The sequence below is a fragment of the Ceratocystis lukuohia genome, assembly GCF_044167205.1.
Source record: "Ceratocystis lukuohia strain C4212 chromosome Unknown Supercontig1_pilon, whole genome shotgun sequence".
Lineage (NCBI taxonomy): Eukaryota > Fungi > Ascomycota > Sordariomycetes > Microascales > Ceratocystidaceae > Ceratocystis > Ceratocystis lukuohia.
In genome coordinates this window covers 4,861,487-4,887,662 of record NW_027263520.1, presented here as the reverse complement: position 1 = coordinate 4,887,662, position 26,176 = coordinate 4,861,487, and the positions used below count along the sequence as shown (strand labels likewise).

Sequence of the window (26,176 nt, the reverse complement as noted above, 5' to 3'; positions counted from 1 at the left end):
TTACTGGTCTCCGATTCCTGAATTGCCGGCGCTGTTTCGCATTGCGATACGCCGCCGGCATACCTCCGTTCCAATCACGTCGGGGCCGCAGTATTGTGCAAAAGACATACATATTAAAACTTGGGCAAAGAGGGCACGGTAGATAGGCCAGTCCAGTTGCATTACATGTTTGTGTGCGCATGTCTTCTACTGACTATGCTGTTTCATATTGACGATTGAAAGAAAACACGTTTTGGCTTCTCCCGAGCAACCAGAAATCGAGTAGAAGACTCTTCTATTCTTCATACTGGACTTCAACATCTTTCCCACCGGTCCCTCTTCACAGCATCCGAATATCCTTTGCTTTCCGGTGCGAGCTATCATCTATAAGACATTGCGGCAAAATGTCGCTCTATTCCGGCCCTAACATCTGCCCTGTCAATTCTCTGTTTGCTCTAGATCTGGCCCTAAATGTCTCCAACATCAGCTTCATCCAGCAGCTCTTGGCTGATTCTCCATTCGTGCCGATATCTATTCCTGCCACTATTTCTACCTCTGATAACCCCATGAAACGCCGCAGCTCACATGCAGATTCTCGAGCACCATCGATCTTTCCAGCCGAGTCAAAGCCCCAGTCAGCCGGCCACTCAGACATGCCCATGGCCAAGTACTTTGTCAACCATGCTGTCTATCTCCGACTACCCCTCTTTCAGATGAAAAGCGGAAGCTGGGAGCGTGTGGTCGAGACCTGGATCCGAGAGCTTATCATCTTGAACAGTCACGCCTATATCCAATGGTCGGAAAAGCTAGTTCTCGATGCCGGATCGCACTATATCCACGTCTCATCCAAGCTCACAAATTTCAAGCGAAAGGCTGCCTTACGTGGACTCGAGACTCGGCGCGCCAACGGCAAGATTGCTCGAATCATCGACGAGATGATCCAGCCCTATGATCATCAGCCAAGCAACACAGAAGGGCCTCGATGTATGGTTATGTGCGGTACATCGCAAGTTCCGCGAGAGTGTGTGCAACGTAATCAGCCCATTCACTTCCATACCTTCAAGGGCTGGGGACCTATTTCAGTAAATGAACATAAGCGACTACCGGCCAAGCAAGGTTGGGGGGCTTCAAGGCCTCGCCCCCATGTTTCCTCTTGGCTTCACCCAGGACAGTCTCACTCCGGGTCTTACTATCCTGCAGCCAATCGCTTTTCAAACCATCCTACTACATCTGTTTTGCCCTCGCACGGCAATTATTCGTATCTAGATGCCAATCAGACTGCTCTAGGGCCTGCACCACGCAGTACAACGTCTCATACCCCGTGCCTCTCCTTGCAAACTACCTCGGCACTATCTAGCAGCCGCAATCAAACGCCTAACCTACCTCACAAGCCCCGTTCAAATCACTATACGTACCGCTACCGTCTATCCGGCCGTGATGTGCCACCCTCACGCTACCCGTCTAGCCACCATGGCCATCAAAACCATCGAGTAAAGAATCGTGGCTACAAGCAGGCTCCTCAACAGCAAAAGGACCTATTAGAAACGCAACACCGCATCCGAACGTACGCCTACTTGAGCCCCCTATCTCTTCTAGATTTTTACTTAGAGACAAAATACTGACTACAAATTGCTGGATAGCATACGAAGACAGAGCTTTTAAGCGCAAACGACATAGCACCCGAGATCGGCCATGGAAGGGCACGATGAAGAAAAAAGAAAGCAAAAAGGCAAAAGAAAGTCTATTCCCCACCGCGTAGCTCGTGGTGTTCAGTTAATAATATCCTCCATCATTCACGGCATCTTTAAACTTTGGTGGAAACGTCCCGATCACACAAAGCTCAAGATAGTAGTCAGTGTCGTCATTACAGACGTGTTAAATAGGGGTTGTCAAATAGATACTGACCCTGACGATTCAACGTAATTTGATATTTCTCAGTCTAGGCAGGGCTTATGGCATCTAGAACCAATTAACCTAGCGGAATGTAACAATAACAATGACAGATCCATCTGTATGCAACCCAATGGTAGATGGAGTCAAGGAAGGGGGGAAAAGAGAGAAAGGAAAGGGGCGATTGTCTCTGGGCTTTTGGTCTTGGCTGGAATGATGGAATGCTACGTTCACGTTGATTGATAGCAAGGGAAGAATAAAGGAAGGTAGAAAGAAGAGATAGAAGATGAAAGAAGGAAGGGAAAAGGGACGCAAGGGATAGGGAAAAGGGATGTGAGAGAAGTTGAACGATTCTCATGCAACATGCAACAACACTAGCACACAAGGGAGGATAGAATGATGGCATATTACCGTTGAAGATGGAGGCAGCGGAACGAACGCAGCTAGCCATAATAACAACAGTAATAATGGAAGCGGTAGAGAAAGGAAGAGAAAGGAAGAGAAAGGAAGGACTGACGCGTTAGGAGACATCAAGTGAGATGATTTAGCCTTGGGTGCATCAGCGCTGAGCCTAGTCCGCAGATAAACATAGAGTCATGTGAGAATCTACAAAGCCTTTGCTAAAGGGGAACAAGAAGCTTGACACATATGGATGGCAAGAGAGGGAACACACTACGAGGAAGAGTAGAGGAAAAGGGGAGCAATGCGGAAATGGTCGTAGGTAGGTAGTGGGAACAAAAGAATGCGAAGGACAGAACAATGGCAGGCGGGATAAGGCAGAAAAGAACAGGGCAAGACAACAATGGCACTGTGATGTGATGGGTGGGCGCAGACTGACTGTGTCATACGGGACCAAAAGGTGGTACTGCATATCGCCGAGAGCAGACCCCATCGGGCAAGGCGAAATGCCGGTTGGCGTTGCTAAGTTGTAGTCCTGTGATGCTCTGTGACGAATTTTTAGATGTGGCTGTCGCTAGAGAGTGTGCAATGGTGCAGTGTTGTAGTACTACTTATGCAGAATACCCCCCTCCCCCCTAGCAGTAATTGGGTAGCGCTAGCGGTTACGATCATCACCGCACACAGCAGGCATAACAGGCGAGATTGCAAGGTCGATGTGATCGGCTTCCTTTTGTGCCCTGTAGTCACTTCAAGCCAGTTTAAGAGAGGAAGGGAAGCGTAAAAGCCACAGATGGTCATTCAGCCCATAGCTAGGGTTCTAGGAGAGCAGAAAGAGGGCAAGCGAGGCTGAATGGCTGGAAGTCATTATATCGCGGCAAGGCACAGGCCAGCACAGGCAAAGCAACAACGCCATACTAGCATGACCAAGCTATATCAACAAAGTACCTGTCTATAAAGACCACAGAAGCGTGTAGAGCGCTAGCAGCCTGTAGTTGTAACGGTTTGGCAGAGTCTGTGGATGAAACAAAGAGCTGGAGGCGGGGGATAGCGAGACACAGGAGAAACAGAGTGCAAGAGCCATGATGTTTCCCTTCCCTCAACCAAGTCTCTCTTCTTATGGTGTTGATGGGGAGACAGAAGGATAGATACAAAGGCTACGCTAGCTTTGAAGAACACAAGCCACAGAGCGCCATATATCGAGATGCAAGCACTTTGAGTATTGGTAGGGGCTTTACGATTGGGGACGCAAGAACAAGGAAGCATGATCGCTGGAAGATTTAGACAGAGAAGACAGGGCAAAGAGAGAGGATAGAGGGCTGAGGGTGGGCCAGCCTGCAATCCCCACAATTCTAGAACTGCATCGCCCAGCTGCAGTAAACTGCTGAGTCATCACCGGTGGAAGCGTGTTGGGGATGAACCTAGAACCGCTACTGGACGGGGAGGGACGACACAGGGTGAGCCTGCACCTGACCACAGCTTTTGTTGACTTCCTTTTTGTGCTGGCAACGGCCGGAGTTGGGCTATTATCCTACTGTAAGTCTGTTTGTATGCACGTCTTTTGATTCCTTCTGCCAGTGTTCGCTTTCGGCTTCTTTTTGTTGGCCTTTTTTGTCACTGTTCTTCCTTTTGTCTTATTGATCGCGGCGTCACCGATGAGGCAAGAACAGTCGCTGGAGTATTGTCTTATTTTATTTTTGTGCACATCTATTGAAGCAGCCAAGACAAGGTCACCTAAAAAGCAGCTTGCACACAGAAAAACAAAAGGCAAGGAAGAGTATGAATAATTAGTTTTTATCTTCCTAGTGGTGTGGATATTCAAAATACATAAAATTGATTTCATTAATTTTCATTAATTTTTCTGCAATTGAAGCTCTCGTAGAAACAAGAACCCAAGAACCAAAGTCCGATGGACGCACGGGCCACAAACTGCACATTGCATAACCTTCAACCTTCTAGAAGCTTTCGGCACTGTAGTATGAATGCACTATTAGTGCTTTGCCAGCTGCATTCGGAGGTGCTACGACAGCTAGCCAAAAGTACCTGAGCATCCTCATGGCCGTCATGCTGGCGTCTCTGGCCACAGACTTACGGCCCATGGTTCTGACGCGATTTTGCTTGTTTGGCCACAAGCTCCTTCCCCCTCCTTTGATGTTCTGATGGCTGATGGGCATCAGGGAAGGAACTAAGAAAAGCTCTAGAGTAACACTTCCACAAGAAGAATAGCGGCGTTGTGGAAGGTACGGTACGTACGTATGTGCGATCAGGTAAGAACGACGGCCACCCCTCCTCCATCTTCATATGCTGCTGCTGCTGCTGTCTGGGCTATTCTTGGAAGTATTCTGTCCTATACTTTTTGTCTCCCATTTTGTTCAGGCTTCGTCTTCTCCTCGTTTCCTACATTCTCACCTAGCGGCTTGCTGTGTGTCAGTTTCGTAATTGCGATATATTTCCGAGCTATTGTGGGTGCGTGCGTTCCATTTTTCTCTTTCCCGGTTTCTTCAATTGACCAGGAAAGAAAGGCCCAAATCAGCTTCTTGCCGATCTGGCGCTCGCTTTCCATGTGCAAATCTGCGCTTTGAAGGCTCTGTTATTACATACACATGTTTGTGTGTGTATGCATGTGTTATGTACTTACACCTTACACTATACACACATGCATGTATCCTTCGTCGCTCTGAACCTCCTATCTCTTCGCTGTTCCTTCCCTGCCCTTGTCCTAAAAAACCTTGGTATCTACCTCTTTCCCTTTGCTTCATCCATCTCACCTGGCGCCCGGCCCACATTCTTGGTCTAGCCCCGTCTTCTTTGTTCCGTTTGATCCATAATCAGCCGTTTGCTCGCCTTCCCGCCGTTTCCTTTTCCCCTCGTTCTTGCTATACTGCTCGCCCCACCTAGAGCTACTGTGCGACGGTTTTTGCCTTCTTTTATCTTTTATCCTTTTTTCTTCTTTTTTTTTTCTTTGGCTCTGTCCTGCACAAACGATCGATACCCTGTTTCTACTGGACAGGATGCTGGTAACAAAGCATCTTATCTTTTCTGGATCTCTTGACCTGCAGCTGCACTGTTGCCTATGATAGCATAGAGATACTGCTTCATTCTCCTTCTGTTCCACAACTCTTTCCATTAGAGCCACAAAAGAAGGAAAGCACAAGAAAAAAAGGAAATTTGTCTCCAATTTCCCTGTTTGCTCTTGCCTTTTTGTCCTTTCTCGTTGTGGGTTTCCTCCCTGCAGCTTTCAGCTTAAGCCTTTTCTCTGTTCCTCTTTTCTTCTCTTCTCTTCCTCCCTTCTTTCCTTCTTTCTCCACAACCTCGTCTCTCTTTTTTCTAATATTTGCGCCATTCAATCTCAGACAAAAATCTCTTTTTTTTTCTAACTTTTGGGGATTTTTTGTTCTATATATTTCTAGCATTTCGTTTATATTAGTTTGCGCATACTGATCAGTCATTTGCCGCCTCCATACTCTTTGCTCTGGCCCATTGCATCACGCTGCATTGACAAACAAGGTAAGCCTTGTGCCTCAGGCCCCTGCTCGCTGCTTGCTTGTCGCGGTCGCCATCTCCGATCTCGTTTTCTTTACCATTTTTCACTTGCTCTACTCTACACTGTCCTGCCATCTACTTGGTTTGTCTGCGGGGCCCTGTTCTTGCTGTCCTGGCCTGGGATGTCTATTACCTCACCTGTGAACGAGCTCCCTTGATTCTGTGGCTTGCGCTGCTCTTAGTTTGGTAAAGCCTCGGATTCTATCTGCCCTCTCTATCGTCCGTACACACCCCTCTTTTCTTGCTGTTCGGTGTTGCCTAAACACCATGTTCCAAACACCATCCGCACTTCTACATGACAATCCGGCGTTTGAGTGCCCAGCCTACTATGCTACTCTGGGTTGCTATAGTCTAGCTTTGTCCCAGCACTGTAGACAAGCTCCCCATACATGGTCTTGTTTTTCTTTGTTGTGCTGTTTTGTCTGAATACGCTGGCCTTATCCTGGCTTAATTCCAGTTCATACCGTCATACCTTCATATTTGCATCGTTTATTGTTATATTTCTGCATCTTGGGCTAGCTATACACTTATGCTGCCCAAGTCAACTCGAGATGCAAGCGCAACTCACCTGTCCCAGCACACTGTGCCATTGCTTCTTTTGGTCATCTACATCACACCCACCTGGGCCGTGTTGCATGTATCATCTTTCCCTGTCCTGGTACTTGCGACTTGCTTGACATGTCTACATACGCCTGCCTGCCTGGCTCTATGAACCGTATGCATCATTCACATGTGTATGCGTAGCTCGCTTTGTTGATATGTACAACACACAGACAATATACTAATACTACGGGTTCTTTTTTTATCACACCCCCTCACCCCTTCTCCCATTCCCAAGCTGTCCACGCCATTGGAATCTTCTAAACAGATGTTCCTTTCACTGTCTCATTGAACCTTCTCTATTTCCCTTTAAGCCCTTTCCTTCCCCCTGCGCATCAAGCGTGATCAGGAGCACCCTCCTCTCCCTTCCTTTGTGGGTTGGTAGGCATATGCTTTGCTTTCATATATCTGGTCCTCTTCTTCTCCTATCCTGGCTGTGTCTCCTCGAGCGCTGTCAGACCATTTACTGGGCCTAGGCGTACTTTACCACCTCACTTCGTTTTACTTTGCTTTACTTCTTCGTCAATAACAAGCATAAACGTACCCTGGCTCTATCATCGTCGCCCGCACCATCCCACAAGAGCATCCTGGTCGCCCTAGTCCTAGATCGTTTCTCTTCGCTTTGTCCATTTTCCTGTTAATTACACCCGCCTCAGCTCCCAACTTCTAGCACATCTTGTTTTGCTTTGATTTCACTCGTGCCTTTACGTTCTTCCCTTTCTATTCTTTTTTTATCTTCGTCTTCTGTCGTCATTTCCCTTCTCCATCAACTGAACTGAACTGCTCCTTTACTTTCATCTTGTCTCTGGAGCTCTCTGCTCTTTATCTTTTTTTTCCCTTTTCTCCTGGTCATTATCTCACCACTGTGAACTTAACTTGCATCTTTACTGTTTCTAGAAGACACACCTTTCAACCAAGTCGCATCTTCTAGGCTTCGAAAAGCCCTGAAAAAAAGACGCAAGCGCTTCTGATTTGACAGTTATAAACAGGATAGCCAGCCAGCCAGCCACCTCAGCTGCACCCTTATTTCATTATTTCCTGCACCCTTCTCCCTCCCCACCCCTGCTGCCACGCCAAAAAGGCCACCAGGTCGCCCACTGATATAGCACACATGCATACTGCAAAACCCGCTCTCAACGCCCCAAATTACACCACACAGGCACAGGCACGCTGCTGCAGCAAACTAGACCCGCCCACCATGATCCTTCCTGATGCTTACCGTCGAGAAATTCAGGCTCTTGAGAACCAATTCTGGGCTTCCAATCCGACTGACGTTGTCCAATTCTGCGCCGATTTCTTCACTGCTCGACTTGCCGCTGAACGCGCTTCCATTAGATCTATTTCTGCGCGTAACTCTCCTCGCTCTGGAACCCCTGATATAACCTCTGAATCTTTCGACTCGTTCGCCTCATACAAAATGTCCAACACCTTCAGTAACCCCTTTGCCACCAGCGCAAACCCCTTTGATTCTACCCCCAAGTTCGAGCCATCATCTTACGGCTCATCCAATGACAACGCTATGCAGTTGATTGAAGAGGAGGCTTCCGATGACATTCGTGCTCCTCCCGCCTCGTCGATTCGTAGTCTTGGCGCTAGTGGTGCTTTCCGTAGCCCCTTTGCAGCCTTTGATGGCCCCGACTCGTCCAACCTTCACAAGGGCTCCGGCCTCCCCTCTCAGTATAACCTCGGACGCAGAACCTCGGTTTCTGCTGAGTCTCTGAAGCCTTCGACTGGCTCCGAGGACAACTGGTCTCCTCCTTTCCACAAAAAGACACCCGAACAGCTGGAGCGCCTGAAAAAGTCTATCCAAGACAACTTCCTTTTCAGCCATCTTGACGATGAACAAAGCAACCAAATTCTCGGTGCACTAGTGGAGAAGCCGATCCCTGCCAAGGACATCAAGGTTCGTTGATAAATGCCATCATAATTGGAGAGTCATGCCAACTTGATGCTTTTGCTAACCTCTTTTTTTTTCTTTTTTTTGCTACGTATAGGTTATTAGCCAGGGTGACGCAGGCGATTTCTTCTACGTCGTAGAGAAGGGCAACTTTGCGGTGTACGTCAACTCTACAGGAAGCCTTCAGCCTGGAATGGACGGAATGGGAACCAAAGTTAATGAGATTGGCCCTGGTGGTTCCTTCGGCGAGCTTGCTCTCATGTACAATGCACCCCGTGCTGCCACTATTGTCTCTCTCGAGTCCGGCTGTCTGTTGTGGGCTCTCGACCGTATCACTTTCCGCCGCATATTGATGGAGTCTACCTTTTCGAAACGTCGCATGTACGAGACTTTCCTCGGCGAGGTACCTTTGCTCTCTTCTCTCACCCCCTACGAGCGCTCTAAAATTGCCGATGCTCTTGAGCAGGAAAGATTCTCTGCTGGTCAGTCGATTATCACCGAAGGTGATGTCGGACAGACGTTCTACATTGTGGAGTCTGGTGAGGCTGATGCTCTTAAGGGAGACACCATCGTCAAGAACTACAAGAAGGGCGAATTCTTTGGCGAGCTTGCGCTGCTTAATGATGCTCCCCGTGCCGCTACTGTTGTCGCTCGTACTAACACCAAGGTTGTAAGCCTTGGCAAGTCCGCTTTCCAGCGCCTGCTTGGCCCTGTTGAGGGCATTATGCGCCGCACTCAATACGTGGGTATTGCTTCTGGCGTTGAGGAAATGGACCCCCTCCAAAAGCATTGAAGCGAGACCGCGGTCTCTCCCAAACATGCTGATGCTGCTTCTGCTTTTTTGAACAATATTTCTCGCTTCCAATCTCATTCTGAGATTCAGAGACGTTTCAGTAACCCACCTGCCCCTCACGAGGCACTTGCTCACACACATAACCGTTCACACTCAGCAGCTTCCATTTATGGAAGTTACTCCAAGCACCAGCATTCCATAGAACGCAGCGATCACGTTGTTCGTGATTTCGGCCCTTCTGATAATCTGGGAGATGTATCGCACCCTGAAAGCCGCCGCCGCAAAACGCCCCGCGGAACTGAGCTGTATCTTGATAACAGCACATCCGAAGGTGACAACAACCGAAAAAAGGGCAAAGGCAGTAGCTTTTAGCATCTTTTCTTAGCAACCTTCACATGATCAGCTCTACAGCAAAAATTGCCTTTTCATCATTGATCATGATCCTATCAACGGCGCCATATTTGGATACGGGTGCCGGGTGCCTTGGCACTCCTTATCTCGCAGATTTCCTATACTTTCTTCTGCTTCGCCATTTAGACATGTCCAGCTCCGATGGACCACACTTTACTTCTCTTTGTCTCATTCTTTTATCTTTTGATTCTTAGTCGGGCTTTCTGTGCTATGACTTCCAGAAAAGAAACGCATGGATACGTCTAGCCAGAAGCGAACACGCCATCATCTTTATTACTTTGGCCTCTGAATATTTTCTCTAGGGTGGTTTATTCCTCTTTCTGCATCTCTGACTCGATTTCTTTTCTTTTTTCTCCTTTTTTTTTTCGATCTTTCATTTCTATTCTGATTTTGATTTGCTTTTTTTTTCTTGAGATTGCCCTCTTTTTTGTTCTATCATACCTATCCTCCAAGTCGTTCATCCACTTACACACATTCGTTTCAATGGCTTGGTCTGCTTTCCATTTCATTTTTAGTCTTCCCTTGCGTCTCTTTACTTTGTTTTTATTCTCTTTCCTTTCTGTTACATGATGGCGTTCCGAGGCTAGTTTAACTTGTTACAAAATGTAGATACCAATGCACATTACCACCTGTTCAATCTATTGAGTTCATGGATCACACAACCAGCGTACGACATGGTGTAATTTGATATAGAGCTTTCTTCTTGAGGCTTGATACGCAGTTCTTCATTCAAACCAAGCAAAGCAAAGGAGCGATAACTATGACGGAAGCCTTGGCTTTTACTGGTTACACATGTCTTTGAGGTAGTATTTTAGCCGTAAAGCGTATTGAGGCCACTTCTTTAGAGGAGCGGACCAGGTAAAAGGGATTTCGGCAGAAGCCTAAAAAGAAGACATACAACACCGGGGATTCGCACGTGGTCACCCACCGTACTACTATTCCAGCGCTTTGTAGGTTAACTAGGGGAGAGCGGACGGGATCCCGTGCTTTCTACAAGCTATGGTCGTATGTGATGCTAAGATAGAAGAGAACGGCATCTATGAGAGGGACTTCGCCATGGAGAGACGTAAAAAAAGACACCTAAAAACATACAACACTGGGGATTCGCACGTGGTCACCCACCGTACTACTATTCCAGCGCTTTGTAGGTTAACTAGGGGAGAGCGGACGGGATCCCGTGCTTTCTACAAGCTATGGCCGTATGTGATACCAAGTTGAAAGATAGCGGCGTCTATAATGGGAACTTCGTCATGGAGATTCCAGAGAGGACGATGTCTCTGGCGGCGGCGAGACGCTGGAAGAACGATGCATTCAGGGCCGACTTCAAGGACTGGATGATAGACAACTGCCCAAACACCGACCACCTTGGAGGGGCGCTGGGAATCCCAAAGCCATATAAGCTGGACTGGATGAGAGGGCTGAACCGAGGCACCGTCGCGAGAATCTTGGCGGCGCGCTCCAAACACGGCGACTTTGAGGAGTACCACACCAGGTTCAACCACCAGGACGCCGAGACAAAGTGCCAAGTGCCAAACTGCGGCAAACCGAAGGATTTCAGTCACCCATGGGAGTGCATAGGCAACGCCACGAGACTGGCGGGGAGGTTCGTAAAGAAACTCCTCAGAGAGGATAGGTCCTGTAAGTACCTAGCGGAAAAACTAGACCCTAAATGGAGGGCGTGTCGAGTAGACACATGACAGGGGACGGGCTAGCACGGAGGGAGGAGGGGCGTTTAGACGGGGTTTTCATTTTGTTTTCTGTTTTATGTTTTCTGCTTCCTGTTCTTTTTTTTTTTTTTTTTTTTTTTTTTTTTTTTTTTTCTTTTTCTTTTTCTTTTCCTTTTTTTGTTTCTGACGACTACAGACGGAAGACGAGTAACAAGCTTGCTTGGGAGCATACGAGCTTCTCTCGTCCAAAACCCGTGGTCAGCCCTGCAGAAGGGTTAATTCTGTCCGGTAACCAATCCGGCGTCGTTTGATCTTAGTATGTATGTATGTATGTATGTACTATTTAGCGTCTACCTACCAGTTTTCCCGGTAATACGACGGCATGTTCTGGACGGAAGGGGAGTTGGAAGATGTCGTCTTCCGACCCCTCCTCCGGGCAGTCAGCAGTTGCAGGTACTCGTCCTCTTCGAAATACTCCTATGACTTTTGAGGGTCCAGCCTTGTGGCCAGGAGATTTCTCCGGAAGACGTTGCCCCAAGGGCTTCCCCGCTGGTTGGGTGGTTGTGTTTCCAGGATTGGTTACCTGGTTCTTTTTGGCTTTTGGCGCCCTACCTATATAGTGATCTAGTCTAAGAAGCCAACGGCTGTCGGCCCTGGGTATTGGCCCTGGCGGAGTACGTCGGTTTTGTCCTCTGTTCAGCGAGGTGGTTGCCGCATTTTTAGTAGACCCTGGGCGTCGGGAGAAAGGACCTTCCGAATTCTCTTCCGCGTCCCTTCGACATCTCCGTCCGATCTTGTCTTCTATTTTCCTTCTTTTTTTTTTTTTTTTTTTTTAAAAAAGCACTCCCTCTCTCATCTCTCTTCCCCTCTCCCCTCCGTTCGTCCCCCGGCCTCCTCGTCCCCCTCGTCCCCCTCGTCCCCTTGTTCATCCTCCTCCTTCTTTTTTTTTTTTTTTTTGGCTATTGCATCCGCGCCGTGTGCATCCATGAGGACTGCCTTCCTCACCTATGCTGTAGGTGCTTTAGGTTCCGGTGTAGCACGCTAGCAACGTACTTTGTTGCCTTTGTGTTTTTCAGTAGCTTGTCCGTGAACCTCTGACCCCACGGCCTTGGTAAAGTCTTGCACGTCCACATGTGTCCTCGTTCTTTCAGCTGCTTGCAGTGGATGCATTTGCGTGGGCATTGGTGATTGAAACGGTCATGGTACTGGTCAAAGTCTCCATGTCCCGTCCTGGCTGCCAGGATGTGCCCCAGTTCCGTTCTGTCCACTCCTTTGTAGCCCGGCGTTCGAAACGGGGGCTGCATGGAATGTCCTGTAATGGGCGATATCCTTTTTGCCCTTTCCACCATTTCTCGTACTCCTCACGCAGTTGGTTTCGCCTCCACCTCTTTGCCCCTGCGAGACTGACGCGGGGTTCGCGGACGTGTCCGAGGCATCCGAGCTTGGCTTGAGCGTCGGCTTGTTCGTTTCCCTCCAGGCCTACATGTCCTGGGACCCAAAGCACTTGGACGCGTCTCCTGTCCTTTCTGTTCTTCCACGTGTTTAGGATCCGTTTCGTTCTGTCGATGATGTCCTGGGAGGTACTGTTTCGCTTTTGCGGGTTGCGCAGTCGGTCGACTACTCCTTGGTTGTCCAGACATATCCAGATTTCCTCGGCGTCTGTGTGCATCACGGCCCGCTTGGCTGCTTCGCATGCCCCGTACGCTTCTGCGTCTGCAACCTCCACCCATTTGCCCAGAGCACTATGTCCTGTTTCCAGGGTGGTTCCGTCCATGGTGGTGACCCAACCTGCTCCTGTGTTTCCCTTTGCGTCTTTCGAGCCATCAGAGTATGCTATGAGTGTTCCTACAGTGGCCATGTCCACCTCCTCTCTGTGTTTCTCAGCCTCTTTCTCTTTGCTGAGCCACTTTCGAGGGGGCATGCTTGGTCCTGCGACTGTCGGTTTCAGTGTCATGTGTGTTTCCATTCTCGCCGGAAGCAGTCTTCGTAGCCTCATCACGACTGGATTATGTGCTCCTCCTCGCAGAGTATGATCTATGTCCAGTGTGTGCCAGCGTATGGCTTCCCTTCTCCTTTCGTCCTCCCACAGGAGTTCGATCGGCGGGAGGCCTGCTGCGTGGTGCAGGCACTCTTTTGGTGTCGTGCAGTACATGGGCAGTGCTGCCCTCAGGCAGTTTCTGATTGCGACGTTAACTTTTTCCGTTGCTGTTTTTGTCGTCTCAGTTCCCATCCATGTACTCGATGCAAATAGGGCTTTGCTCAGCGCACACGCTCGGGCTGCGTTCAGCATGCATGTTGTGTCTGCTCCCTTGTAGCATCCGGCCAGGTATCTCAGGCCGTTGGCTACTCGGTTGATGCTTGCTGCCGTTCTCTCTACGTGGCCCTTGAAGAGTAGGCTAGAGTCGATGTGAAGCCCCAACCATCTCATTGGTTCCTTTGCTGGTGTGGGTTTCACCTCTCCCATTCCTTCGATTGTGACAGATGGGTTCTCAGTGATCCTCCTCCTGCCTTTAATGTGCAGGAGTGTCGACTTTCCTGGGTCAAGGTCTAGCCCGTTCTGTGCCGTCCATTCTATCACTGTTTCCATCAGTGATTTGATTTTTTGGCAGTTGTCTTCGAAAGATTGGCCTCTAACTACCAGTGCTCCATCGTCTGCGTATCCTAGGAGGTTTGGTATCCTCCTGTAGATGGGAGCCATGAAGAGCATGTATAGGATGGGCGAGACTGGAGAGCCTTGTGGGAGGGAGCCTCCTACTCGCTTCGTCGTCCAGCCTTCTTCCGTTCTCATGCGTGCTGTCCTTCCCTCCATGAAACTTCTGACCCAGCGACACAGTTTGGTCGGCCATCGGCTCTCCGACAGCTGTCGTTCCATTCTCGCTGGTTCAACCGCGTCGAAAGCGCCCTTGATGTCGAAGGTCAGGATCGAAGTGACTTTTTTCCAGAGCTGTGCGTCTTCTATCCTTCCGCGCAGTTCGATGAGGAGGTCCGTGACCGCCCTCTTCGGTACTGCGCAGATGTAGTTCCTTGGGATGATCCTTTTTTGGACCGCCTCTTCTGCTAGCCTTCTCGCCACGGCTCTCTCCATGCCTTTTCCCAGGGTGGGTAGGAGTGATATGAGTCGGTACGATCTGGGCTCGTCGCGTGGTCGTCCAGGTTTCGGGATCGCTACTAGGTCTGCCTCTTTGAAGATGCTTGGGTGGTTTCCGTTCTCCAAGCAGAGGTTGTACAGCTTCGTTATCATGTTGCCTAGCGGTTCCCATGCCCTTTTCCAAACCTCGTTTGTGATGCGGTCTGCTCCTGGGGCCGTGTTCGCAGGTTTCCACAGAGAATCTCTCACTTCCTCTCGGGTGAGGGATGGCCATTCACTTGCCTCTGGGTTAGGTTCGTGAAAACACCACTCATTTTCTGTGTGTTCCTTTGTGTGTGTCTCCAGGAGCAACGCTACTGACTCGGCTGTGCAGGTGGTTTTCGTCTTGTCGGGTCTCTGCAGCAGGGGGATGCGTCTGTCTACCTTGTCGTTGGCCCATTTGACAGCGCGGAAGACGTCCTTCGGTTCCTTCAGTCCGGCTATGATCTTGCTCATGAGGGCTCTCTTTGCCTTGGTGATTTCTTTCCTCATTGCTTTTCGTTGCTTCGCATATTCGTCCCTCTTCTGGCTGTCTGTGGGTTGGTTGCGGTGGTCTATTCGGGCTCTCCTCATCCGCGCGTTCTGCTCCTTGCACCCTTCGTTCCACCACGGTTTGAGAACAATGTTGGGGGGCGTTTTTGGTGTTGAAGCCTCAAGTGCCCTCTCTACAGTTGCTATCAGACCCTTGGCAAGGAGCTCAGCTGTGTCTAGTGCGTCGCCACTGCCCTCTAAAAGCTTTTCCAGCTGGTCAGCTTCTTGATTGCATGTTGCGACGAACTTGTCGACGTTCATTTTCTTTAGCCTCCACTTTGCTTCAGGTCTTTTCCGTGTTGTCCTTGTCCTTACTTTCACCTCAATAATCTCGTGGTCGCTAGTGCTTCCTGGTATCAGCTTCATGCAGGTTGTCCATTTGCCCACTGTTGTTTGAGGTGTGATGACGAGGTCTATGACCCTGCCGGCGCTGTGTGTGTGTTCGTCTTTGTCGTTGAGCACGGTAAGGTCATTGTCTCTCATCCAGCTTTCCAGGGTCCTCCCCGCTTCATTTTCCCTGGGATTAGCGTCCCATGTTCCGTGATGTGCGTTGAGGTCCCCTATCGCTATCCATGCGCTCTCTTTTTCTGAGCGCATGAGCTCCTGCAGGCCTTCGCCCGGCCTTATGCAGTTGCGGCTTTCTGGAGCGTTGTATGCCCCTATCAGTTGAAGCGTCCCCTGCGTTGTTTTTATACGGATCGGGCATAGGTCCGGATGGTCCTGGTGCGTCTCCGTTGTTTTTATGTCTTTTCGTACGTAGGCTATGCTTCTGGGGCGGTCCTCCCATCCATCTCTCGGGCTATGCCGAGTGAATTCCGGGTGGTCCTTTGTTCTGTCCTTATGCTGACCTATCCAGGGTTCCTGTATCAGGAGAATGTCTACTCTCTGCTCGACCGCCTGTCGTAGTGCATTCACGTGGTTCGGTTCCCCTTTTCCAGCATTGACGCTCCAGATCGTTAGGTCTCCTAACATGCGTCTTGGCAGGGTTGGGCTGGTTCGCTTTCGGTTTCAGGCTCGGACTCGGATTCCGCTGTGGCTGTTCTTTTTCTTTTCTTGTAGCCTTGGCCGTCGTCCTTTCTCTTCCCCTGCACCTGGGTCTCTGGTCCTGTCGCGGACTTCCTCCCCCGGGCGTCCCTTTTGCAGGATGCCTCTCCTGCTGCGTGTCCCGCAGTGTTGCACACAATGCAGGCTGTGGGTGGGCCAGAGTGCTCCTTCTCCTGATGGTTGCGGCTCCCGCAGAGCCTGCACCTCGGGGGTGCTTTGCAGCCTGTGGTGGGATGCGCTTCCCAGCAGGTGCGGCATAAAGGTAGGGACGGGGTCCTGCACCTTTTGACTTGTGCCGCATTGTTGCTTCCCTCGAATTTCATGGCCGAGGGGAGTGTTTTGCCTTCCGGCAGGTCGATGGCGACGCGGAGGGTGGCGTCCTTGTACTTCTCCGCCTCAATCTGCCACTTGATGGCCTTGACTTGTCCCCCGGTTTGCCGTGCAATTTGTCCGGTGAACCATTCCTCATTCTTTGTGGGCACGGGGCCCCCCTCGTTGAGGACATAGAAATCCGACAGGCCAGTGATTCGTGCGTGTGTCCACTTGCTGTCCAACTCACACGCTCTTGCGCCACATGCTGTCTTTGCCCTTTCTAGGTTTGTTGTGGTTGCCTTGCTCTTCTCAATGTAGAATGCCCAGCCTGAGTTTACCTTCTTCGTTTCGAACTCTTTGGGCGTACCCTTGAAAATCTTCGCTAGCTCGGCGCTCACGGTTTCCTCCTTGTTTGACGCTGGTCCTCGGATGAAGACCCGGACCTTTTTCTCTGCTTCCCTGGCCGGAGGTTTCGGTCCCGTTTTCTCTCTCGGGGGCGCTGGTTGTTTTTGTGTCTCAGACACCTGCTTGGCTACTGACGCATATGTTTGCTTGCCATTCGGCTTGCTTTGTTTTTTCGGTGTCTCGTCAGTCGGCTTGTTCTTTTCACCACCTGTGGTGGGGTTTCCATGCTGTATCTTTGCGAACATCGCTCTGAATTCAGCTGACACATGGCTAGTCAGCTTTTTCACTTCTGCATCCCCTTTGGCCATGGAGATGGCTTGGTTGCATATTTCAGGGAGCTTCTCGGCCAGCCAAATGAGCGCGTTGCCCCTGGTTTCCACCTGCTTCTTTTCGGCGGCAATGAACTTGTGAGCGATGGCGAGGTTACGTTCCCGTTCGGTCAGTTTTCCTCCATGCTTTCTTTCCTTTTCTATTTTGTTTTCTTGTTGCTCGATGGTCCTTTTCTCTGGTAGTTCAATGGGGTTGGCCGCTCGTGTTTCCCTCGCTTGTTCTTCAATTTCACCTTCAGCGAGGTCTATCACGTTCGTCATTACCAGATCTATGATCTCCTTTTCTGTCTGGTACTCAGCGGATTGCGCCGTGGCGGCGACATCCGGTGCACCCTCGCACTCCATGGCTTCGCTGTCTGTCTTCTTCGTTGGTTCCTTCGTTGTAGAGTGTAAAAATAAGGGTTGCCTAGGGTTACCTCCTTTTCCTGGAGTTGTAGGAGGGAAGTTTTTGGTTTGATCTTAGTGATTCCAGTAGACGTTAAATAAATTCAAATTCAAATTCAAATTCGTCATGGAGAGACGTAAAAAAAAGACACCCAAAAGACATACAACACCGGGGATTCTCATGTGGTCACCCACCATAATACTAGTCCAGCGCTTTGTAGGTTAACTAGGGGAGAGCGGACGGGATCCCGTGCTTTCTACAAGCTATGGTCGTATGTGATACCAAGATGAAAGATAGCGGCATCTATAATAGGGACTTTGGTATGAGGAGATGTAAAAGAGACGATCAAAAAGAAGCTATACATTACTAAGAATTCCCATATAGTCATCCGCTATAATACTAAGCCAGCGCCCTGTGGGGTGCGTTAAGCATGGGAGGACAGAGTCGTATGCTCTCCGTAAGCTATGGTCGCATGTCACTGTAGTAGCATCCCCTGAAAGCCTTTATAGAGGAAGTGTTGATTAGTTCATGGCCGCGTCGCCGACCTGACGGGCAAGACAAGGACAAGCATTACAAAGACGGTTCCTAAAAACAAAAGGCCGTAGGAGATCCTTGAAGTCAACATACGCCTATAGCAATCGACTACCCGAGAGTGGTGTCGGATGGCGATACGATCCAAGCGGCTCCTGTCTAGAAGACACCGCCGTATTGCTCCTAAATAACTGCGGCTAGAAACACGAGAGAATATACGCATACTGATAGTCACGAAATGGACCAGAATCACTAATGAAAAAAGTTAACCCAACAAGAAACAAAATTATATGAGAGGTCTACCTGTGCCCCTGCACTCTTTGCGAAGAACCATAACACCATAGCGCCACCAATGAAAAAATAAAACGCCTCACAGGCTGCCACATAGTACAGACAGGATCGCTGCTGACACCAACCAGAATTTGCCATCACTGCCGAGTCTGCATGCGCATAGTCTCCAATATCTCCGCTCGCAGTTGTGCCGTAGCGACCTGTGTCTCAATTGTCTTCGAAATACCCTTCTGCCACGCCTCCTCTAACATCTTCATCTCGGCCTCCACATCCTTTTGTGCTCCACTGCGCGCCAGCGTTATCAGATCGACCTCGCGATTAACACGCGCCAGCTCACGCTCTAGTGTTTTCAACTCAGCCTCTAGATGCCAGTTCCCTACAAGCCATGCGTTCTTGCCGTGAGAGTCTAGAAGATCTAGGTGCACAGCGCGTGAACGCATGTAGCTGTGGGCCGCGTAGGCGCGCGCCAGTACCGCTGTTGACTCCTCAAGCGAGGTGTCGGCGCTAGGCTGGCTGGGTGACTCGTAGCGTGAAAGATCGATAGCGGAGAGCGGCGTGCGCGGCGAAGCAGCGCTACGGGATATTTCGGCACTCATGAGGGGCGATAGAGCTAGCGGAATTGGTGGTGAGAGGGACGGGTGGGTTAGTGGGGTTGAGCGGGTGGGCGAGGGCTGGTTCTCGGGTGATATTTCGGCAAGGATTAGGGCTTCGGCGGCAGCGCGTTCAGCAGCAGTAGGCTCGGCATCAATATCTGTCCGTATGTTAGCAGCGATGTTCTTGTAAGGCGGTATCTTGTTTGGTTAGAGACCTACAAGGGAGAGCTTCTAGGTAAGTGTTCGCGATAGGCATTTTGGCGACGGGCGATAATGTCCCTGTGGTATGAGGATTAGAGAGCGATAGCGTGTTTTTTCGTTTGTTTGCGCCAAATGCTGCTATAGCTTAGGACGCAAAAGAGAGCGGACTGGGGATAATGTGCAAGCAAGTATGATGTCGTGCAACTGCGATACGCTTGTTGTCGAAAGACTAGTGCACAAAAAGTTGGATCGCAAGGCTGATGACTAAGATAAGGCGATAAGGAAAAGCGGGTCTGAAAGTTGATTCTCAGCCTTGGGACGGCTGGAGGTTTTGCAGTTCTCAGGGTTAGCCTTGAAACAAAGAAAGGGAAATTATGGAGAAGTTGGAGTGACATTCGGCTTCGACTTGGATGTATACAAGAGATCAGACCGGCTTATGATTCTCAGCCGTGAGATTCTATGGCTTTGGAGCAGGTAGGACTCCCCTTTGGGCTGCCTACATTCCAGCCGACGTCCTAGACTATTGATAGCCTACCTCTCCCTTATCTCAATACACAAGAGACAAATATTGTGTAGTGGATTCGTCTTTATAAAAAGCCTTGTGGAGAGAAGTCGTTGATAGCAGGCCGAAGGCAATTACCTTCCTCCGCCGTCCTTTATCTTTATCTTTAGCTCCCACTAATGTTGCCATCGTTCAACCGTTTACCCCATAATGGCTCGTCGTGGCAAGGAGCTATCAAGCCAATTGCGGACTACCAATTTGTGAGCTCAAACATACTATCTACTCGTCTTCCACAATGCGTCAAGTCTATCTTGATGCCCCTCTTTGAGTTAAAGCGGAGCAGAAATGTATCTAGGCCCTGACTAGGGCAACCTAGAAAGCTTATACAAGAGTAACGTGATCGCATGTACAACAGCGTCTCTACAAACCCCCATGCCATGCACACGAAGACTGGCTAAGCCTATGCGGAGAAGGGTCTTGCGTGATTTGCTCCATCACATAAGGGGGCAAAGGTCGAATATGAAAGAAACGCTAACATTTCGGTATGCTAACTTAACAGGCTTCATAGCTGCTGGTAATAACACTACCATTGAATGAAATTTGAAGCCTAATATTGCCACCCTTGATTATCCTATACTGGACATCTTCACACAGGCATTTCTCCATCGCTCGTAGCATAGACTGCAGAGTGAAGAGCTTGTTAAAACAGTCCAGAGCTAAGGCGATTGCTGCCGCCTTGACACTTGACTCAAATCACATGGAGCTTGCTACCTTTGATGAAGGCATAAGTCGGCCATCTTTACCCCCACGTAAGAGACTTTATTTCAACTCAAATTCTACAGAGCAGGTTTGGTATACTGCTAGGTAGAATCTCTTTTAGGCCTGAATAGAAACAGCGCTAAGCATGGCGGAAGGAGACATCGGTGCTGGAGGCCGGTTGGTATTGTCAGCCATAAACATCGTAGATGGAGTTGGGGTAAAGTGCAAGAAGCTACGCCGCGCTCTAAGAGTGACCGTTCTAGCATAAGGCATCGCATAGGCCAAACTTGATCAGGGTCAGCAACCCTAGTCATCCTGAATTAGGCTACCAACAAGCTTTTACAGCACATGGATAACTGTAAAAAAACATACCTATATGTATATCTCCAAGTCAAATTTCAATCAATGCCAACTTCATTTCACTTGTTGTTTTAACCAACTTATTTTTCCAGCTCTTACACTTTTATGCTTGACCTTTAGGGCTTTAATACTTTTGGGTGTCTTCAGCCATGAGGTGTAGGTTTCTACATAACTGCTAATCACTTGTTTGAGGCGTGTTTAGAACGCCACACAACAGATACCTCATAAAGACGGTAGACGTTTTAGTAGTTAGACTTACGACAATTTGCCATTCGAAATTTTCACACACATCCATCATCAATTCTGGCCTGAAATGTCCCGTAATCTACCAAATCCGAAGACCAGACGTCGCGCGGCGGGCTGGAAGCTTCCGTCTGACCCAACCAAGCCGGAACTTCCATACCGCCGTGGCACGTCCCTTTCTATCCGAGCACACATACCACCCCCACCATTTGGTTTTGGTTATTTAAAAGAGGCTGCCCCGCGCCGAATCGCTCACTGGACAGACCTTGATGGCATGACCCAGACCGAATGGTGCTCTCAACATCCAATCATCGACACGCCCCCCCACCCTGATAAAACTATCCGCCATCTTCATTTGCTAGAGGAGGTGGCATGCCGTGATGGTCGTGGTGCTCAAGTACTGAAATGCTCCATGGATGGCAGTGATGACAATACGAAGTACATTGCAAAAATATACGACCCTTTATACTATGCGTACGTCGGGTCGGGTGACGATGCTACATGGAAGGCTGATCAGGACTATGGCAGTGAAGCTGCAGCATATGAGGAGTTTAAGAGGGCGGGAGTTGACGGCAGTCTTGCTCCCAAGTACTACGGATCGTGGACCTTCGATATGGTCCATCCTGAAACACCCAAGGCCACACGCTCGGTGCGAATGATTCTTATGGAATGGATTCCCGTTTCTGTCACTATGGGATTTACTAGACCAGGGCGCTCGACACCGCATGTCTCCCCAGCACCGACTCGATATCCTTGCCAAAGCCATGGAGGTCTTTTCAAAAATGGAGTTCTACGGTGTAAGACAACTAGATTTTGCTCCACGAAATGTGCTGTTGATTGGCTCTCATGTAGAAACTAGTGTGCCTCGCGTCATGATCTTTGACTTTGGTATATCTGCAGTCTTCAGCCAGCCAACCTGCACCGAAGTGGAGTTTAAGAGCAAGTTGCCAATTAGCCCTCGGTACTTATTCTGGGCAAACTTTCCAGGCGGATTTTATGAATGGCTTCCACACTCTCACCGTTTATGGCGGCAAATTTTGCTCGGCTGGATGAAGTCCCATTGGGAAAATACAACAGAGTTTGGTGGCCCACCGGCGCTTCTGGACAGCGAAATTGCCAAGGTAAGAACCCGTATTTGGTTTGCTACTCCCACTGACGATGAAAGGTGGACCCCTTAACCACTTGAAAACCCTGCACAACCCTACACAACCCTCCACAACACCATCCACAACCCGCCCCTTACAATGCATGGAATTTGGCATATATTCTTGTGGGGATGTGGAATTTTTGGTCATGTATGAATTTGGGTAGCAAGGACGATGGTAGTATTATGGAAGTGAATAGATGGTGGATTTCAGTATGACATAACTTTTCTATGCCAGTGCTGTACATAGTGAACTCTACCACATGTTGCCTAATTCTGTATTAGGGAGCTAAGCATGGTGGGTCCCTTCGCCAGACATCCCTTATATGTCTTTGCAATAAGGCGAAAATCAATGTCATTGGAGAGGGACTGTTTCAAGAAGAGGGATCTACTTCAAAGCAACAGCAGGAAGAAACGAGTTGTGTGGGTTTAAAACGTTGGCATATGACGCCCGATTCCTGATGCTAGTCATGCAGAGAGATAGAGAGACGAACTGGAACTCTGCAGTTCCTAGGCATGAATATTTACTCGAAACTCCCCCCCCCCTCCTGTCCCCCGCACTTGGCCAGCCCGTTGGGGGCAAGACTGGCCGGATACTTGCAGATCGTTGTGTGCGCACATACATTTAGCATTTCGTTGCTGCCGTGTCTACCACACTTTAACGCCTAGCAGCCACCTCGGTTTCCGCTGTTTCTGCGGTGTGCATTTGCTCAACTGCGCCGTCTCATCTACGCATGTCTACTTCCCGGCGAACTAGCGATACCTCTCACGCCACCGCGGCTGTCAGAGCCACAAGTGACAGGTGACAGTGTGGTTGGCTGATCTGCAGCAAGAAATGAAACCGAAACTAATTAACATGTCACGAGAGGGCTACATGTTGCGATTCAAGGGCTGTAAGTGTACAGAGGTTCAATTGAGCCTATTCTGTCGTTGATAGTGGAGGTTTACCCCAACGCTGGGTACTGTTTATCTCCAAAAGTTGGAGACACAGAAAATGAGAGATGTTACATAGGTGAGCGAAATTGTTCCTCCCTCTGGAGGAAACTAGAGCTCGACCACCGCGAATTCCATGTACCAAAAAAATAAAAACCGTACCCGCCAAGCCCGCAACAAACAGTATTTCGTAATGTGTAATAAAATGCGTTAAACAGAGAAAAGAAGGAAAAAAAAAGATGGCGCCCAATGGGAGCCTGAGCCACTGCTTCACGCCTTCGTTTGGCTCAGCTGGGCAAAGGGACTCATTAAGGATGACGAAAATAAAAGGGAGAGGGGGGGGGGGGGGCTCGAAAGAAACGCTTGCTATTCTCTTGCGTCAAGAATGCACATCTTGGTAGTTTACAGTTCAGAAGAGGCAGTGCTGGCACTCTCCTCGGCGTCGGTGGATTTGGACAGAGGGTTGGTCTCGTCCTCGGCCAGCGGTCCGTGTAGTTCTTCCTCAAATACGGGCTCAGGTTCATTGACATCGAACTTGGTCTTAAACGAGCGCACCGTGTTGCTGAAGCTGCTCGAGTTGGAGCGGCGGCGAGTATGAGTAAAGTTGAACTCATCATCCAACAGGTCATCGCCTATCGCGCCCCAATTGGCTTTGCCATTGCCATTCTTCTTGGTGTTCTTGGGATCCGTGCTGGTGTAGCCAGCCTTGCCATAGTACTTCGGCATGCGGACGGCGCCCGAGGCTTGCTCATGGTTGTCTCTGTGAGTGCGAGTCACTGCTCAGAAGGGAAAGTGGAGTTAGTTATCTGACTTATACGACAACGATAAGGACACGAAGATGGGAATATATGCTAGGGATGTAGGCAGACAGTGGATGGTAGAGCACAATATTCTCCCAGAAGATACGTACTCTTGAATAGCAAAATTTGGTCGAGTCGGAAGACGTTAAAAAGGTAAATTCAACCAAGCTGTACTAACAACTAGGTGGGGTGTGACGAAGGGGAATGAAGCAAACTAGCGTTCGTCAAGATCAGAGGCTTTAGTTGAAGAATCAAGTCAACTTGGAGAGGCCCAGTGGGACAGAGAGGGAGAAGAAAGGCGAGAGAAAGAAAAAAAAAAAAGAAGAAGAAAAGGGATGGAAGGGAATTGAGAAGCGGAAGAGGTGTGAATGTGTGAGTGCAATGATGGACAAGAGAAGTTAGAGGTCGATATGGGGAGGAAAAGCGGCAGATTTATATTCCAGCAACTGATACATCCCATTCAGCCAAACTTGGCCAAGTCACTAGGCCAGGGCCATGACAATCAGAATCGATACTGTGTACATCAGCCGACAGTACATCATAGTTGGGGTTTCCTAGGCCCTGAACTCCACTGGCATGCCAAAGCAGCAAGGTACCCCTCACACAGTGGACAGCGTATAAGGGTACATGTATGCATCCGCGCATCCCATCCAAACTAGTGAGAGTGAGCACAAATTGGCTGCGTCAGACTTGTGTTTTGCGATTTTGTTAGCAGGTTAGGCAAGGCGAGACAGACAAAAAAAGCAGGTGGGGCAAGCGGCCAGCAAAAGCAAGTGCAAAAAGAGAGCAATAAAATGGACATTAAAAAGGGGCGGGGGAGCAAGAAAGAGCACACTGACCCCCTCTAAAGACGTGCTATTCTTACGTTCCTGGCCTGGTTCGTTGTTGGGAATAAGCCTCCATTTTGCTCCAAGTACACTAAAAAAAAAGAACAACGCCGCTGTTTATGGGTACTTCAGTGGATACTGCCCCTGTGGCAAACGGGTAGGTATTCCGTAACATTCCATACGTCACAGGGCTTCCTCGTGACCCTGTGCCCATTTTTATGACTTCTATCTAATTCTGTTTACACCCACCGAAGTGCAAGAGAGAAAAAGACATAATGAGGCTGGCGTTTTTGCCATAGCTGTTACAGATAGATAGAAATAATGCAACCTCCTGAGGTTCCTTCACCCAGAGCTAAACGGCCAGCTGCATTTAGGCGTCTGCGGGCTGCTGCTACAGCTTGTGCGTCTTTATTTATCTCGTGCTATGCTAGACTAGATACTCTACTCCCCAATCTAGGCGAGAACTAGGACTTGTCGCAGGCTTATCTTAGAGGAATGGCTCAGTGCCAAGATCTTGCTCGAGTTGGTCCGGGTGTATGCCCTTCATTTCTGGGAAGGCCAGATAGACGGCAAGAGCCTACAAGACTATGACTCGACGTGTAGTAGTGGTGGCGGTGGTGGTGGTGGTGCCATCTCAACTTGTCGGAGCCGAGACTCCTAGGGCCTTGAACCCGGAGGGATATTTTATCGTGAGATCCTACGTGCCCATTCCTTAATCGGGGCTCGTTCCTGGCTGTCTGGGCTGGCTAACCCCGACGGTCTCCTGATCCCCTTCATGTTTTGAACGCTCAATGCAAGTCTGACTCCAGCTACAACTGGCCTGTTGCTGTTGCTTGATCAACTAATACAGGCGGCTACCTGCTTATTGGTTTTGGAGTACCCTAGAGTATTGTGGAACCCGCTGGAACTTTCACTGCAACTATGGGGCTATTTTTTGTGCTCCAACTCTATCAAACGGATGGTATTAGCGTCAGACTCATCATTTGTCCAGGGACAAACCAGCCAGTTTACGCAGTTCCTGAAATGGGGGTTGCAGGGAAGCTTATTAGGGAAGCTTCCTTCCCCACATCGACATTGTTTCCCTGTTGTTCGTGATCTGGACCTGGGCTTTCTTTTGTCGAATTAGCTCAAACCTTCGGTTGTCTCTCAGCTGTAGACCAAAAATGACGTCTTCTTTCTGAAATTGGCTGTGATTTATCTGCCTGCCTCTTTTTGTGGATTTGGGGTTTTTTTTTTACCCTTCTCCCAATATGGCGGCATCGTGAACCAAGCCACCTCATCTCGCTCAGAGGTTGGCAACAGCGAGGGGAGGGGAAACAGCAAGAAGCACAAGTTGACTCAACATGAAGAAACAAAGAAGGAGCTGTCGCTGAACGGGCCACTTTAGCGCAATCCCAGCGCCTTCTGTTGCTAGTTTTTTGGGGCTTCGGGAAGCCTAGCACGTTGGTCACGCGATGTCATTCGATCTTTAAGCCTTGGTATGCACCATCCCAAGGAGTCACTTATTATTTGCTTGTAGTAATTACCATAGCAAAATGGGGAAAAGAAAATGTTGGGACGTCGTCTTCCTTCTGTTTTGGGACAGGCGTTTGCTTTTTTTTTGGTTGCTTGTTGCCAATTACACTCCATTCATCACGATGATTGAGTCAACTAACTGCCTAAGAAAATCAACCGGCTGGGCTT

General features: G+C 49.3%; 5 protein-coding genes across 5 annotated transcripts, besides 4 other annotated features; 3 read left to right on the top strand and 2 right to left on the bottom strand.

The window, feature by feature from the left end:
- Positions 1-383: 383 nt before the first annotated feature.
- Positions 384-1,601, top strand: HOO65_011212 (uncharacterized protein; the record flags this gene model as incomplete). Its single annotated transcript, XM_070999911.1, has 1 exon — positions 384-1,601. The coding sequence occupies one exon, from the start codon at positions 384-386 to the stop codon at positions 1,599-1,601; it is 1,218 nt and encodes a 405-aa protein (XP_070863033.1).
- Positions 1,602-7,519: 5,918 nt separating this feature from the next.
- Positions 7,520-9,098, top strand: HOO65_011211 (cAMP-dependent protein kinase regulatory subunit; the record flags this gene model as incomplete). Its single annotated transcript, XM_071005752.1, has 2 exons — positions 7,520-8,311; positions 8,415-9,098. 2 exons carry the CDS (start codon positions 7,520-7,522, stop codon positions 9,096-9,098), a joined length of 1,476 nt encoding a protein of 491 aa, XP_070863032.1.
- A 1,595-nt stretch (positions 9,099-10,693) lies between these two features.
- Positions 10,694-11,155: a sequence feature (Protein overlapping with rRNA (HOO65_011210, KAL2891852.1) was converted to a misc_feature.).
- A 379-nt stretch (positions 11,156-11,534) lies between these two features.
- Positions 11,535-11,788: a sequence feature (Protein overlapping with rRNA (HOO65_011210, KAL2891852.1) was converted to a misc_feature.).
- Positions 11,789-12,382: 594 nt separating this feature from the next.
- Positions 12,383-15,493: a sequence feature (Protein overlapping with rRNA (HOO65_011210, KAL2891852.1) was converted to a misc_feature.).
- A 311-nt stretch (positions 15,494-15,804) lies between these two features.
- Positions 15,805-17,269: a sequence feature (Protein overlapping with rRNA (HOO65_011210, KAL2891852.1) was converted to a misc_feature.).
- A 999-nt stretch (positions 17,270-18,268) lies between these two features.
- On the bottom strand, positions 18,269-18,980 carry HOO65_011209 (Pre-mRNA-splicing factor SPF27; the record flags this gene model as incomplete). The annotated part of the gene is made up of 2 exons (XM_071006146.1): positions 18,269-18,882; positions 18,944-18,980. The coding sequence occupies 2 exons, from the start codon at positions 18,978-18,980 to the stop codon at positions 18,269-18,271; spliced, it is 651 nt and encodes a 216-aa protein (XP_070863031.1).
- A 1,879-nt stretch (positions 18,981-20,859) lies between these two features.
- Positions 20,860-21,967, top strand: HOO65_011208 (uncharacterized protein; the record flags this gene model as incomplete). The annotated part of the gene is made up of 2 exons (XM_071005991.1): positions 20,860-21,438; positions 21,500-21,967. 2 exons carry the CDS (start codon positions 20,860-20,862, stop codon positions 21,965-21,967), a joined length of 1,047 nt encoding a protein of 348 aa, XP_070863030.1.
- A 1,301-nt stretch (positions 21,968-23,268) lies between these two features.
- Positions 23,269-24,569, bottom strand: HOO65_011207 (ATPase-stabilizing factor 15 kDa protein; the record flags this gene model as incomplete). The annotated part of the gene is made up of 2 exons (XM_071005880.1): positions 23,269-23,626; positions 24,532-24,569. 2 exons carry the CDS (start codon positions 24,567-24,569, stop codon positions 23,269-23,271), a joined length of 396 nt encoding a protein of 131 aa, XP_070863029.1.
- Positions 24,570-26,176: the final 1,607 nt, after the last annotated feature.